The sequence below is a fragment of the Malaclemys terrapin genome, chromosome 1 (assembly GCF_027887155.1).
Source record: "Malaclemys terrapin pileata isolate rMalTer1 chromosome 1, rMalTer1.hap1, whole genome shotgun sequence".
NCBI lineage: Eukaryota > Metazoa > Chordata > Testudines > Emydidae > Malaclemys > Malaclemys terrapin.
The window spans coordinates 42,603,107-42,619,060 of NC_071505.1; the positions used below are offsets into that span (position 1 = coordinate 42,603,107).

Here is a 15,954-nt window from a genome sequence, read left to right on the forward strand (position 1 = left end):
TTAAACCTTTCTTTTTGGTACATCAGTGCTCAAGGTTGTAAGAGTTTTATTTTGTCAGTTTAAAAAGGGCAATAGTAGGGTTACCATATTTCCACAAGCAAAAAAGAGGACACTGGGGGGGAGGAGCCCTGTTCTAGCCCCGCCCCTGCCCCGCCCCCATCCACTCCCTCCCACTTCCCATCCCCCAATTGCCCCCCTCAGAACTCCCAACCCCCCACCGCTCCTTGTCCCCTGACTGCCCCCTCCTGGGACCCCTGCCACTAACTGCCCCCTAGGATCCCACCCCCTATCTAAGCCGCCCTGCTTCTTGTCCCCTGACTGCCCCCTCCTGAGAACCCCCTACGACTCTACCTGTCCCCTGACTGCCCCGACCCTTATCCACACCCCCACCCCATAGTGTCACCCCCGCCCCCAGACAGACCCCCGGGGACTCCCATGCCCTATCCAACTGCTCCCCGCCCCCTGACAGGACCCCCCAGAACTCCTGACCCATCCAACCCCTCTGCTACTCGCCTGTCCCAACCCCTCTCCACACCCCTGCCCCCCTGACAGCCCCCAACCCCCAAACTCCCGACCCATCCAACCCCCCATCCCTGTCCCCTGACCAGGGCCGGCTTTAAAGAGCCCAGGAATCGGGCTGCACTCTGGCCAGGGTTGCGGGGCTTGGGGCTGGGCCAGAGGTGCTCGGCCGGGGCTGGGCCGGCGCGCTTGGCCGGAACCGGGGCCGGCACTGCTGGGGCCCGAGCCGGGCCGGGCCCGGGCCGGGGGTGCTGGGCTCGTGCGCTTGGCCGGGGCTGGGCCGGCGCTGCTGGGGCCCGAGCCGGGTCGGAGCTGGGCTGCTGGGGCCCGGGCCGGGCCAGGGGTGCTCGGCCGGAACCGGGGTCGCCGCCCTGGGGCCGGAGCCGGGGCCAGAGCGGCTGGGGCCGCTGGGCGCCGCTCGGCCCGGGCCGGAGGGAGCCGCTCGGCCTGGGCCGCGCCTCCCCAGAGCTCTCCTCATGCCCCCTGCCCCAGCTTACCTGCTGCTGCCTCCCGCTTGCCCCTGCTTCTTTTCAGACTTCCCGTGAAGATCCGATTCGTGAGAAGCAGGGGAGGGGGAGGACCAGGTGGGCGGAGCATTCAGGGGAGTGGAGGAGGGGGAAGACAGCTGCGGGGCCGGACAGCGTGGTAAGGCTGTAGGGGATGGGGGGAGCCGGGAAGGGGCTTTGGGTGCCCAGCGGCGCTTGGCCGCCACTTCTCTGTCTATAAATAGCCGACCGGGGGGAAATCCCGGACATTTTTAGATTTTTAAAAATCCCCCCCAGACGGTTATTTATAGACCGAAAAGCCGGACATGTCCGGGGAAATCCGGACCTATGGTAGCCCTAGGCAATAGCATATTAACAGTATGCATATACAATAGTATATTGATTACAAAGTATAACCCTGTATTGTAATGTAATGAATCTAGATGGCAAAAATTCCAACTCCAACTAGCAAAAATAAGATTGTTTCACACTTAGTATGGTTGTTTTGGGGATATCAAAAGTCTGCTTACATTGGTTTGTGTGCTGAAGCAGAGGGTTTAGTTCTCCACCACAGAATGCTGGCTGTGAAAGTACGTTTTTCATAGAGTAATATAGAGAAAACTAAGTGAGTACTTTAGTGTTTTTAGAAAGTACAATTACAGGTATGCAAATAAGTTAGTCCTTGTTAATACATAGGCTCATGAGCATGTGATGTCACAATCCCATTACCCAACAATGAGCTGTTTATGACTATTTTGAAATCAGCCTTTTAACTTTTTTTTAAAGCTATATTTTTCTTCTGTTTGTAAGAAACACACTGGCAGGCTGTCAGAATGCAGGAGACCAGTGGAACTTATTCTGTTTTTACAGGCGTTTAATGTTTTATTCTCTTTAGTTAACTGTTCTTAAGTATGATCATTTTGTTTTGTTTTACTAGTTATGTAATTGTTTGGCTGAGAAAGGAATGAAGTTGCTTGGGACTAGTGCTTGGAGAAGAGGGGACAAATTGCCCTGGTTGCTCTGTCTTGGTGTCTTTCTGGTGCTGAGTCTGCATGTCTCCCGAGCCAATGCCTTTTGGGTTGCTCATCTGAACATATCGTTTCAAATAGGGAACGAGACGGTATGGGAGCGGGCTGACAATGGAGTATTTGGAGAAAACTCCCCATTGAAGAAGGTGTCTGGAGTGGTGGTGCCACCAGAAGGACTGAACCAAATTGCCTGCAACCCCTTAACAAACTTCAGCAGGCCTGTAAACTCTGAGACCTGGATAGCCCTCATTATGAGGGGAAACTGTACCTTCACAAAGAAAATAAATGTGGCAGCAGAGAGGGGAGCAGTTGGTGTGATTATCTATAACAATGCAGGCACGGACAATGGCGTATTTCCTATGATTTACCTGGGTTCAGAAGATATTGTCGCAATTATGATTGGCAATCTGAAAGGCGTGGACCTTTTACACTTGATACAGAATGGCATCCAAGTAATAATAGCAATAGAAGTAGGAAAACACTATGGTTCTTGGATGAATCATTATTGGGGGTCCCTTCTCTTCTGCACACTGGTCACGGTGGCCTATTTTACCTTTTACTGTGCTGGAAGGCTAAGGATAGCAAGAACTCAGATCAGGAGATGCCGACAATTAACAGATGTCAAGAAAGCTATTGGTCAACTTGAGCTTCGCATATTAAAAGAGGGTGACAAGGAAGGTGATACAGATGGAGAGAACTGTGTGGTGTGTCTGGAAGTATACATGCCCAAAGACGTAGTGCGCATTTTAAGATGCAGCCATATTTTCCATAGGAAGTGCATTGACCCTTGGCTGCTGAAACACAGAACATGCCCAGTGTGCAAATGTGACATCCTCAAAGCTAGGGAAACTGAGCTGCCTGTCAAAAATGAAGCAGAGTCTTTACAAGCTGTAGTGCCAAATGAAGCTCCTAACACCACTTTCCTTAATGAAGAAGATAATCATAATGAATATGTGTTAGTACGAGGTGCAGAGAGACCATCTGTGGATGAATAACTTTCTTCTTCACAGATGGATAATCAAACCATTTCTCTGGTCCTTCATGTTGCTTCATCTTGATCACCTAGTTTGTAAAGGTCAAAATTAAACTTACATTCTTGAAATAAATTCTGAAATTCTGTCAGCATAAATTTTGAACTCTTTTTGCTAATTTCAATAATGCTCTGAAATGTGGAACGGATGAACGTGAATGAACTTGGCAAGTATTTCTATGATAATGAGTACTTTTTATGTAACATTTTTTGGTAACTTAAATGTCACAGTTTACACTTTCCGTATAAAAATAGTTTGGAAAACTTTGCCCTGAAAAAGAATTAAATTGGCTCTGTAACTTCTTATATGTGAAAAATTTCAGCCTTCACTTTACTGTATGGAATAGAACACATCTGTGTGTTTTTGTGCAGTAGCCGGGTGTGGCAAAGATATACAACTTTGCATTTTAATATATGGATATCACATCCTTTTGGTTAAATTACACCTTCCTAGCTAAGTAAAACACATGATTTTAAAATCAGTTAGATTTTTTTATGTCTGCTACTTTGATTTAAATTGTATTTCCTATTCTCAGTCTTTTTTTTGTTGAGGCAGGGGTTTGGAGGGCACTGCTCAGATGCAGGGCCGCCGGGGGGGGCGGCGGCGGCAAGTGGGGCAATTTGCTGCAGGGGCCCCCACGAGAATATAGTATTCTATAGTATTGCAACTTTTTTTTATGGAAGGGTCCCACAAAACTGCTTTGCCCCAGGCCCCCTAAATCCTCTGGGCGGCCCTGTTCAGATGACATGGGAGACCAGAGAAGCATTGAGGCAGCATTGGGCAGAGTTATAGTTTCTGCTGGGAGTCTGCCTAGGTTTAAGGAACACTTTTTCCCTTTTTCTCTTCCCTGCTCCTCCCCCACAACTCTTATCCTTCAAAGACTCAGGAGAGAGAGAGAGAGAGAAATTGATTGTTGATACTGATTTACTTACTACATATGTAAATTGACCACACAGCTGATCTACCAGTGTACTAATACAATATGTTGTTTCCTTGTCCTCCCTCCTCTGCCCACGTGTTTGTGTCCCTATCAGTTACATATTTTCTTGTCTCTTAGAATAGATTTTAAGCTTTTGGGGGGCATGGACTGTCATTTCTTACGTTTGTACAGAGCCTGCTAGCACAATAGACCCATGGAGCCCTGATGTGATGGTGAGTTCTATGTGCTATCTGGCTGGTGTGGTGCTCTGTCCCGCTCCCAGCTAGAGATTGATGAGTCTGCTACCGCCTTGGCTAAGAGTCATGTGGCTTTTAGCTTGTACAGTAGAGGCTTGTACACCAAGCTTCAGAGGTCCCAGGTTTGATGCTGATGACGAGTCTGTCGGCATTACAGTACAAAGAATAAATAATGAGAATTATGCTGCCATCTTGTCATTTCTTAAAGAGTACAGGAGGATTAGAGGACGGAGCCTTTAATTCCCCAGCTTCTTCCACATCTTTTTCCTATGGTTACAGCACTAGCATAATACACTTACTGGTTCCTCACCTGCTTTTTTCACCTAGACACATGTGGTGGCGAAAAGGGACAAGCAACTGCTTAGGAAAATAAAAATCACCGTACTGGAGGAGACCAGAGGTCCATCTAATTCAGTATGCAGTCTCTGACAATGGAGGAAGGTGTAAGGATGCTGCAGCAGGCAAATGTGGGATAATCTGCCCCTCCCCCTCCCTCCCCGCTCTCACACACATTACATTTCATCCTAATATCTAAATTGAGATTAGTTTAAACCAAGAAGCATGAGGTTGATATCCTTCCTAAAATGTTGTGTTACTAATTATAACTGGATCTTCCTTAGCCATAGACATGTACTATTCCCTTTTCAATCTTGCTAAATTCTTGGTCTCAATGATTTGTTTGGGAATAACTTCCAAAGGCTAATTGCATATTTTTTGAAAAAGCTGTTCTTTTTATTGGCTTTGAATTTGCCACCTTTTAGTTTCATTAAATATTGTCTTGTTGCTGTGTTATGAGATAGGGAGAACAGATGTTCCCAATGTAACTTCTCTACACTATTCATTCTTTTCTTTTAACATATTCCCTCTTATTTGTCTCCTTTCCATGATAAACAATCCCGCTCTTTTTAGTCTGTCTTCCGTGCCGCAATTATTCAACCAGAAAGTGAAGGCAGCTGCTGGAAATAGAAAATGGGACCTTTTCAAACAAACAAACCAACAAAAACCATAAATAAGGGAAAAAACATAAAGTAAGGGGAAAAATAACTTCAGCTGAATGGCAGACAATCTAATCTTACATAATTGAACAAGATGCTTAAAATAATATCAAAGATATTTAAGCTAACACAAACAATAAACATTTGGGTTTGTTTTGCACAGTCCTATAGTAATGAGAGAATGGTTCCAGTGTGGTTTGCAAGTTCACTTTCTCAAACTTTATTGCAGGGTTTTTTTTACCTATGAATAAGGAGGAGTTTGTAAAACACATGGGACCAATTTCAAATGTTTGCATAAGTGGGTGCAACACCAATTGGCCAGAGCTGAATTTGGCTTATTAGGTGATTTGGCTCACTAAGTGGATTAACATTTGGGTAAGGGAGACCAAAGAAGATGTTTTAAGTCATAAATGTAGCAGTATTACAATTTATCAGCTGTAATACTTTAGTAATACCCTGATCTGAGGAAACTAGTAAATATTAGTATTTTGTAGATACAATAGGTAAGTAGTTATCATTATAGATATTTATCATTAATAGGGGCTAGATGTACAGAAGCTTGCTGGAGGGAGGCCACAATAATAGAAAATTGAAGCAGTGAGGGTTTTTTTTTTTTTTTAAAAGTGAAAAGAAAACTTAAATTATAAGTTTACATGATATTGTGGTCTAATGGGTTTTTGTATCTTACAAACTGGTTAAATATGATTGAAATTACAGTTGCTGAAATTGAGATAATGTAAATGTAATTGTTTAGTAACTTGGATTTCTAATCTTTTAAGTAGAAAAAAGTAGATTTTTGTCATCAAAATCTCTTAATGTGCATGCACAGCCATGTGGACTTCATTACATTCAGTATTACGTTTAGTGAATACTACAATGTTTTCAGTTTTAAGTGGCAAGTCCTAGGTCCAGTAAAAAAAAAACCCCACAACTCCCCACTCCCCTCTCCAAAAAAACCCCACTTGTTTAGGTATGTATTTTACATTTTTCAATGCTAGCTTTTCTTAGTCCACAAAAATGTTACTTAAAAGATAAATGTGTTACACAGCTCCATTTTTATAAGCTGTTTACTCATTATTCCATTATTTTTTTTAATTCAAAAAGTGAATTATTAGATTTTCTTTGAAGGATAATTGATAAGAATAATTGATCTGGTGGTATAAAACTACAGTGAAGTGTTCCAAGCCTATCATAGCAGTAAGATTAATCCAGTTTATTCACAATGATTAGGCTAAAGGAAACCTTTTAAAGTAAATTATTTCAATAGATAAAATAAAAAATGGTAATAATTACTGCAGCTGTAACAGAGGATGCACTTGTGGCCATTTTTATGATAGTTAGGTTAAGCCCATGCTTGAACGCATGTCACTTAGTGAAGATGATATGAAAAGGAGTATTGTATCAATAGAAGGTTATTGTCTAAGTGTGTTGACCCAGGAGCCGTTTCCAGGGTTGAGATTGGTGATCCATTTCAATGCTTATATATTTAGGTGATTTATGGATTGTAGCAAAGTCAGGAGAGCTCCTCAGGAAAGGAAGTTGGCCTCTTGCCATCAGTCTGTCCTGATTGCATCCTATATGCCAGCCACTCTGATCTCGCCAGCATCAGGCGCTTTGACACCAGCGGTCATGTGGGGTTTTGACGTCTGTGGATGAGGTCCATGTTTAGGTCTACACTGTCCCACTGACTTCAGTTTGACTGATGATGGCATCAGTGTTGGGTACCTCAGTCTGACAGCCTATATGCTGAGTGGATAAATATGGTAGACTGGGATTGTTCTGGGAAAGTGAATTTTTTTTTTTTTTTTGGTATAGAACAGGAAATCTTTCACAAGAAAGTTCTATGACCCAACCTGAACAGGCAGAAGGTATCTCAAAAGGCTGCTGGCTGACCCACCTAGTGCAGTGTTCCATAGAAATGAACTGATCCTTTGTCCTCACCCATTGCTCGTGGAGGGTGGCTCTACTGTATTGGTACAGCTTTGCTGGTGTAGCTGCATCCATATTAGGAGCACTAGCTGGTATACTGGTATAGCATACTGGTAAAGCATTCCCACTGAGGTTTCCATTTTCCACGTAGTTTAATCCATGAATGTGTTTATCTCCAAGCCCCCGTAGCTACCTTGCTGAGGCTACGTTATGTAGTTTAGCTAATTAGGACTAAGCTTAGTTTCAAATACAAGAACAATAGGGGGAAAAAATCTTCTGTAAACTTACTACTAAGCACATACTTTAAACCAATGCACTCAAAATGAACAACCTGACTCAGGGAGAGGATTGGGTTTCGTGTATGCCTACTCTGGAGGAATGGAAGTGAAGGACTGGGGGGATAGACTTTATTGGGGTGCTTATAACAATGGCTATGGAAATGGGTGCTGGCAAGAAAGTGTATGCAATGAGAGCTAAAGTACGTACCTTGTAGAGATGAGGCATTCTGTAAAGTATGACCCCCAGACCATGGGAGTGCAGAAATTCAGCCAGAGAGGCTCCCTGAAGAGTGGCTTGCGTACTGTGGAATCGTGGTAGACGGAGTAATGGAACCATTCCAGCTGCAATGCCAGTGCTGTCTGACTTCAGTGCAGCACATCATCCTTCAGACAGTGGGGTTTACTATAAATTTTCATTAAACTTTTTTTAAGCAAGGCAATTCAGGCACAAAAACTTAACAGGAGCTTTAAGTTTCAGGAGAAAAAATGCAACAAACACAATAGAAAGCATGGAATTTTGCATTTAAAGTGAAATGAATCATATGCCTTCAGTACAAGGAACAAGAATGTCTTAATGACTTTTTAATGCATTGTATTGTGTCATATTTGTAGCACATATGGTATATTTCACTCTTAACCGTGAAATTCACTTCCTTTGTGGTTTTCTGTCACAAACATAATATTTTGTAAATATAGCCTTTATGCATGAATGTTGCTGGATTTTTATTTATTTTTATCTTAAGATAGTTTTCTCTAAAGTATGTGATAAACTGTTATATTAAGGATGTTGCGATTTATTTATTTTCAATGACTTCTATAAGGAAATTACCATTCATTAAGAGTCTATCCTGAGGCTGGATAGAAGCATTAAAGAAGTCAGATCAGCTCATTCTCAGTAGATATGTATGAGCTCTCTATGGTGTGCAGATTGTACCCTGAAATTTCGTATCTATGTAACATCTTTGTAATCCACTCTAATAATGTGTCATGTATTTGTTGAATTAAATACCTTGAAATATTTGTGTTGTAATACTACTAAAAATTTTACTCCTGGGGGAATTCTGTGCCACTGTGCATACACAGAATTTATGTCCCCCCACAGATTTCTTTGCTTCCCCACAGAAAAATGACTTTCTGAAAGGGAAGCAAATGGAAGCCACAGGAGAGGTCATGCGACCCTCTCAACATTATGTTTCTGGTGCCCAGGGCAGCCGGCAGAGAGGTAAATCAATGTGGAGCAGGGGGTGGAACTGGAGAAGACCCAGCTGGTGGCTCCTACCCTGTGGCGTGCTCAGCTGCTAGTCTCCAGCTGAGCTGGGGAGGACGGGACTTCCTCTTCGCTTACACCGCATCTGGGGCTGGGTTAGACTCACCCTCAAATTTCTCCTTTGGCTGCAGGAAGCTCTGCAAACTCCCCATGCCATTTCCTGCACCCATTGCTCCTCAGCTGCAGGGGGAGGGATCCCTGTACAGCGACCTGCTCCCCCATCCGCCCAACCCCTGTGCATCCAGACCCCCTAATACCCAGACCTTCCTGCCGAGCCTCAACCCCTACACTGAGAACCCCCCCCCCCCCATATGAGCCCCACTCCTGCACTCTGACCATCCGCACGAGCCACCTGCACTCGGATCCCCACCCCACCGAGCTGCAACCAGCTGCACCTGGATCCCCACCACACTAAGACCCTCACACCCAGACCTCCTGCTGAGCTATATCCCCCCCACATCCAGACCCTCCCCCGCTGAACCCCAATCACCTTCACCTGGATCACCCTGCAGAGTCCCATACCATTGCACCCAGAAGCCCTTGAGCATCTAGATCCCCCCGCACCTGTACCCCCCCTGAACTGCCCGCACCCAGTTTGCCACACACAGAACCCTCTCAACCCACACATGGATCCCCCCACTCCTCTCCACACTTGGATCCTGCCTTGCTGAGCCGGCCTGCCCACACCTAGTGCACCTGGCATGGAGGGGCAGGGCCCAGGGGTGTTTCAGGGGCAGGCCTGGTCCTTGCACTGTGTCAGGGTTGAGTGCAGCCTCACCGCTGAGTTCGTGTCCCAGGGGGGAGCTGCACAGTGATCTCCCACCTCTGTGCAGCCAGTAGCCTGTGCTCCCCAATGCCATGCTGGAGCCTTCACATTTATTTGACAAATAAAATTTGCAGAATTTTAAAATATTGTGTGCAGGATTTTTCCTTTGGCACAGAATGCCCTCAGGAGTATAAAATGCACTCTGTTGCTGAAAACTTACGTTGTATCATATGATTTAAAAACAGTGTTTTTTTTTTTTTTTTTTAATCACAACTGCTTGGTGTTTCACCCAACATGAATGTGACAAAATCTTGCTGAATGATGGTGCAGGCACCATGAAATGGCACTATTGCTCCAATCTCAAGTAGCTCCAATAAGTGAAGGTCACAGCAGAGCATTCCAACAGTCTGCTGGAGAATCCAGGATTTACAAACAGTTCTGGAAGTTTACAGATAGAAAAAAATATAGTCTGTTGCAGAAGCCAAGGAAAGTGCTACATCAATTGTAGACCAGCTCCTTTATTTAACCTGAAATCATGACCTCAAATCATATGCCCCATATGTTGTGAACAGTGGAGGATTGTCATCTTTGTCTAGCCCAGAGATCTCAAACTTAAATCATGAGGGCCACATGAGGACTAGTACATTGGCCCGAGGGCCACGTCACTGAATCCTTTTCATACAATGATACAAAAGTATAGTAAAAAATGAAGAGTAATATAGTATGCTATTAAAAGTCAATGTATGAACTTTTTAAAAACTCTAATGTGAAAAGTCAGTGCTAATTTTGACAGTCATTTCATTTTTGGCCACTTAGCTGGCAGCGTTAATTTGTTAATTGTATGAATTAAAAAAAATTTCTGTCAGCCTGTGATGGGGTATCCATCCCACACAGGCCCTGAGTGGGTAAATGTGGGCCAGAAAGGGTCAATTAACCTTATATGTTGGACCTGGAGGGAAGCCAGGGATTGATAAGAACTAATGGAAGATGAAACCCAGTGTGGGGAAGACCTGGGCTAGGATGATAAAGCCAGGAAGTGACAGCAGGAAGGAGGCTGTAGGGTGGAGGTCTGCAGCCACTCCCTAGAGGGAAAGAGAGTTGGCTAGAGACAAGGAGGAGAGAAAACCCTGTGGTTCTGTCCTGGATTAGGGATTCTTACAAGAGGCCTAAAAGGGTGGAGCACCCACAAGGAGGTCCTCCTGCAGTGAGTGGACCCAGGTCTGCAAATGTATCTTCTAATTTCAGTCCAGCAGTGTTCTTTCTCACTTATGCTTCTTCACCAGTACTATATTCTGCAACTGAAATTTAGAGTCTTGTCTAACTCCCATTGAAATCAATGGAAAGAATGTCATTGACTTAAATGGGGGGTTGACTAGACTCATAGTCAAAAGTTCTGTTGATGATGCATAAGCCAGAATAGCATACAACTCATGCTCCCCATCCCCGCCCTGGCCCTGCCTCTTCTTCACCTTCTCCCCTGAGCGCACCTCGTTCTTGCTCCTCCCCCCTCCCTCCTGGAAAGTCCTAAGCACCACCAAACAGCTGTTTGGCAGCGGGAAGCACTGGGAGGTAGGTGGAGGAACGGGGATGTAGTGCGCTGGGTGGGGGGGGGGGAAGGAAGGGAATTGGGGGGGGGGGTGAAGGCGGCGTCTATGGCAGGCTGCAGGAAATAGCTCCGTGGGCTGCATGCTTGAGAACCCTGGTCTAGCCAAAGGTTTACCTTTGATCTGCTGATTGGGAGAGCCCTGGGCTCTGTGGAAGACATCAAAGCTAGATTAAAGGGAGAGATGTTTGCTTTTTCCTCTGCAATTGCTCTTTTCTCCTCCAGACTGTACGGGGCATCTGATAATAAAATTTCCAAGGTGCTTCATAAACTCAAAGTACTATACAAACATTTATGCAAGCATTAATCTTTACATTATACTTCTGAGGTAGCTAAGTAGTAGTAGTATCTCCTTTTGCAGATAGAGCAACTGGAAGCAAGAGGCTAATGGCCTGATTTACAAACCTGCTGAGTACCCACAAATTCTGCTGAAGTCAGTGGGAGGTGTAGGTACATACAATCTTTTGTCTCTGCCTTGTCCCTGGTTTGGCAGAGACATGAGGCAACCCTTCCTGCTCATGGTGGATACACACTGATAAAAGGGCTTCATGATGCATCTGTTTTCATAATAACTTCACAATATCAAACAGGATTCATGAGTTGTAAAGACAGATTCCCTCCGAATTAGCCCACTTGGCTAGGTAATTAAATTTGAGACTTGGAGTCAGGAAATCTGGGTTCTAATCCTGGTTCCAAGACTGACTTGCTGTGTGATTTTAGACAAGTCACTTAACTTCTCTGATCATCAATTTCCTAGCTGCAAAATGTGGGCAGTGATACTGCTACTCCTTTTGACCCAAACAGTTATCCAGGATTTGGAGTCTGTTGGGCTATTTTAATTAGGAAGAGAAATTGATAATAGTCATGTATTTCTTTGAGATAATCTTCTTTATTTATAAGAACGTACCGAGTCCTGTTTCCCTGAACACAGTAGGAATCAAACACGAGATGGATTCCTTGCTCAATATTCCAAATCTCTTTTTCCAAACCACACTCTACCCAAGGAGTGCGTGCTCTCTCTCTTATCTTTCTCTGTGTCATGTTACAAATGTTTTGCTGGTTGTTGTTGGTTTTCTGTCTGCCTCTGTGGTGTTTCTGCTACTTCTCTGTCTCTCACACAGTTCCATCAGACAATACTCAGCAAACCCCCTACACCCAAATAGCTCAGTGTCTGACCCACTTTGCATGTGGTTTGGGTTGTGGCTCTTACTTGTCTATCTTACTCGAAAAGGAGCTTAACTGCTCCTCAATTTCATACAACACACAGCATAACAAACATTGTGAGGCATTATACTAATAACATTTGCAAATTACTACAGTGAATTAGTGTGCATAATTAAGGCCACTCAGTGGCAGAAATGAGAATAGAATTTGGAAGTTCCTGATTCATTTATCAGCCTATGACGCTTCTAGAAACAGCAGACATATATTGCGAATTTGCGAGCTAATATTTGAGCAAAAAGGTGCTATTTGATTTTTCAAATGCTTCAGAAAATGTCATCTCAAAATGTCACAATAAAACAAAACATTGGGGTTATGAAATTGTATGGAATAACACGGTAAAATATTTTGCACAAAGCTTTTTTTTTTTTTCTTTCTGTTCCTTCTTGTTATTCCTAGGGGCTCTATTGAGTTAGGTGCTGTGCAAAGAGAGGAGAAGGGGATAGTTCCTGCCCCAAAGAGCTTAGGGTCTAAGTAGACAAGACTGACAAAGGAGGGGATAGAGTGAAGAGTATGATGATCTACCAGTTTTTTTCATTAGTTGTACTTAGCTGTATTGAAAGTAAACAATGATGTGAAACGTTTGATAAGATTGATTAATGTTATGTCACTAGTCCATGTGTATCTGAATCTACTTTGTAAGGCCCGCATGCTAGTGTGGTGGAAGATCAAAGGAGAGAAAGTGGAGCATAAGCTACATGAGCCCTTCTTAGATTCTTAAATAATCACTTTACAACTTTGTTTTCACTGATGATGCTGTAAGAAATAAATTACTTTGCAATTAAAACTATGTATTTCAACAAGAAAACAGAATGCACTTGCACCAATTTGTGTTAGTAAAGTTCAATGCACCAGGGAATTTCTGACCATACGTTTTGTTCTGAAATTAGATTCTAATTTTTCTTCTGAACAATGTGTTGAGGAAATTAAACTAGTAAGTCATCTGTAATCATGCCAGTTCCTAGTTTAATGCACAAGGAAACCCATCTGATATATCGATATCTATAAAAGAAGTGATTAAACAGAGACCATGTTTAATGAAAAATGTAATCCTTAAGTATAGGAAAAAAATCTTTTAACCCAAGCTTTGATCATGGCTCTTTTGGTCCCAGATAATCTACAGGTTACAAGACAGTAAGGGTCATTATGACATTTGGAAGATTAAATCATTACATTAATCTTCAAAATATATTATAGAGGTTGCTTGAATCACTGAGCATCAACACCTCCCTAACACATCCTGCTTGGCCTTCTCTCTTTCTCTTTTCACTCTTCTTTGTTGACATGTACAGTCCAACTTTTTTTGCATATGGTATGAAATAATTAGGGCTGTTGAGCTATTAAAAAAATTAATCACGATTAATCGCACTGTTAAACAATAAAATAATACAATTTCTTTAATTTTTTAATGTTTTCTACATTTTCAAATATATTAATTTCAGTTACAACACAATACAAAAATGTACAGTGCTCACTTTATATTTATTTTTGATTGCAAATATTTGCACTGTAAAAAATAAAAGAAATAGTATATTTCAATTCATCTAATACAAGTACTGTAGTGCAATCTCTTTATCATGACAGTTGAACTTAGAAATGTAGAATTATGTACAAAAAAAACTGCATTCAAAAATAAAACAATGTAAAACTTTAGAACCTACAAGTCCACTCAGTCCTACTTCAGCCAATCGCTCAGACAAACAAATTTGGTTACAATTTGCAGGAGATAATGCTGCTCACGTCTTGTTTACAATGTCACCTTTACAAAGTGAGACCAGGCGTTCGCATGGCACTGTTGTAGCCAGCAACGCAAGATATTTACATGCCAGATGTGCTAAAGATTCAAATGCTTCAACCACCCTTCCAGAAGACCTACATCCATGCTGATGATGGGTTCTGCTCAATGATGATCCAAACCAGAGCGGACTGACACATGTTCATTTTCATCATCTGAGTCAGATGCCACCAGCAGAAGGTTGATTTTCTTTTTTTGGTGGTTTGGGTTCTGTAGTTTCTGCATCGGAGTGTTGCTCTTTTAAGACATCTGAAAACATTCTCCACACTTCATCCCTCTGATTTTGGAATTCAGATTCTTAAACCTTGGGTCGAGTGCTGTATCTATACTTAGAAATCTCACATTGGTACCTTCTTTGCGTTTTGTGAAAGCTGCTGTGAAAGTGTTCTTAAAATGACATGTGCTGGGTCATCATCTGAGACTACTATAACATAAAATATATATGGCAGAATGCGGGTAAAACAGAACGGGAGACATACAATTCTCACCCAAGGAGTTCAGTCACAAATTTAATTAATGCATTATTTTTTTAATGAGCATCATCAGCATGTCCTCTGGAATGGTGGTCGAAGCATGAAGGGGCATACGAATGTTTAGCATATCTGGCACGTAAATACCTTGCAATGCCGGCTACAAAAGTGCCATGCGAACGCCTGTTCTCGCATTCAGGGGACACTGTAAATAAGAAGCAGTCAGCAGTATCTACTGTAAATGTAAACAAACTTGTTTGTCTTTCCAATTGGCTGAACAAGAAGTAGGACTGAGTGGACTTTTAGGCTCTAAAGTTTTACATTGTTTTGTTTTTCAGTGCAGTTACGTAACAAAAAAAATCTACATTTGTAAGTTGCACTTCACGATAAAGAGATTGCACTACAGTACTTGTATGAGGTGAATTGAAAAATACTGTTTTTTTTTTGTTTTTACAGTGTATTCTGTGTTGTAATAGAAATCAATATATTTGAAAATGTAGAAAAACATCCAAAAATATTTAATAAATTTCATTTGGTATTCTACTGTTTAACAGTGTGATTAATCACAATTAATTTTTTTAATATCAGTTTATTTGTTTGAGTTAATCGCATGAGTTAACTGCAATTAATTGACAGCCCTAGAAATAATGTTTTTAAGTTGTTGGCTAGATGCACTGTCCTCATGCACGTGGAGGAAGGTGGAATCTATAACAACAGCGGGCATGTCTACACTTTGAGTTGGGGATGTGATTCCCAGCACAAGGAGTCATACCTGCACTAGTTCTGATTGAGCTAGCATTCTAAAATTACCAGAGTGTAGCTGGAGCAACATGAGTGGCAGGAGGGGCCAGCTGCCTGGAGTACCTTCCAGGCATCTCAGATGGGTACATACTCGAGGCAGCTAGCCCTTCCTGCCACTTGCGCTGCTGTGGTTTCACTCTGTTGTTAGTGTACTAACTTGAGCTGGGAATTACGACCCCAGCTTGAAGTGTAGACTTACCCTGTATATTGTTGTCATCTTTCATTTGTATTCTGATAGTGCCCACAATGTGCTAGGTGCTGTCCAAACACACCGAAAGACAATTTGTCCCTTAAAGAGCTTCCAGCCTAAATAGGCAAACTATGTTCGAAAGGTGGAGGAGAGGGGTACAATCAAAATGTATGCATCTTCTTTTTTTTCCCCCTTAGATATCAGCTATGTCGGAATGCCTCTCTTCCTGTCTGTTACAGTTATTAGTGGGACAATTTCTTGCAGACATGGTGATAGAAATAAGTCTTGAAGAGAGTTTGTAAAGAGCTGAACACAAGTAGCTATTCAGATTAATTCCATACATAAGGAGTGTCTTAAAGGAATGTATTAATACAATTTATTTAAATTTTAAAAACTTACA

General features: G+C 42.6%; 2 protein-coding genes across 5 annotated transcripts in view; both read left to right on the top strand.

Annotated features, from left to right (window-relative positions):
• Positions 1-15,954, top strand: part of CADPS2 (calcium dependent secretion activator 2) — a 576,541-nt gene that overhangs the window by 170,276 nt on the left and 390,311 nt on the right. The window lies entirely within an intron of this gene.
• LOC128834468 (RING finger protein 148-like) lies at positions 1,969-3,027 on the top strand. The gene has a single exon (XM_054023244.1). The coding sequence runs from the start codon at positions 1,969-1,971 to the stop codon at positions 3,025-3,027; it is 1,059 nt and encodes a 352-aa protein (XP_053879219.1).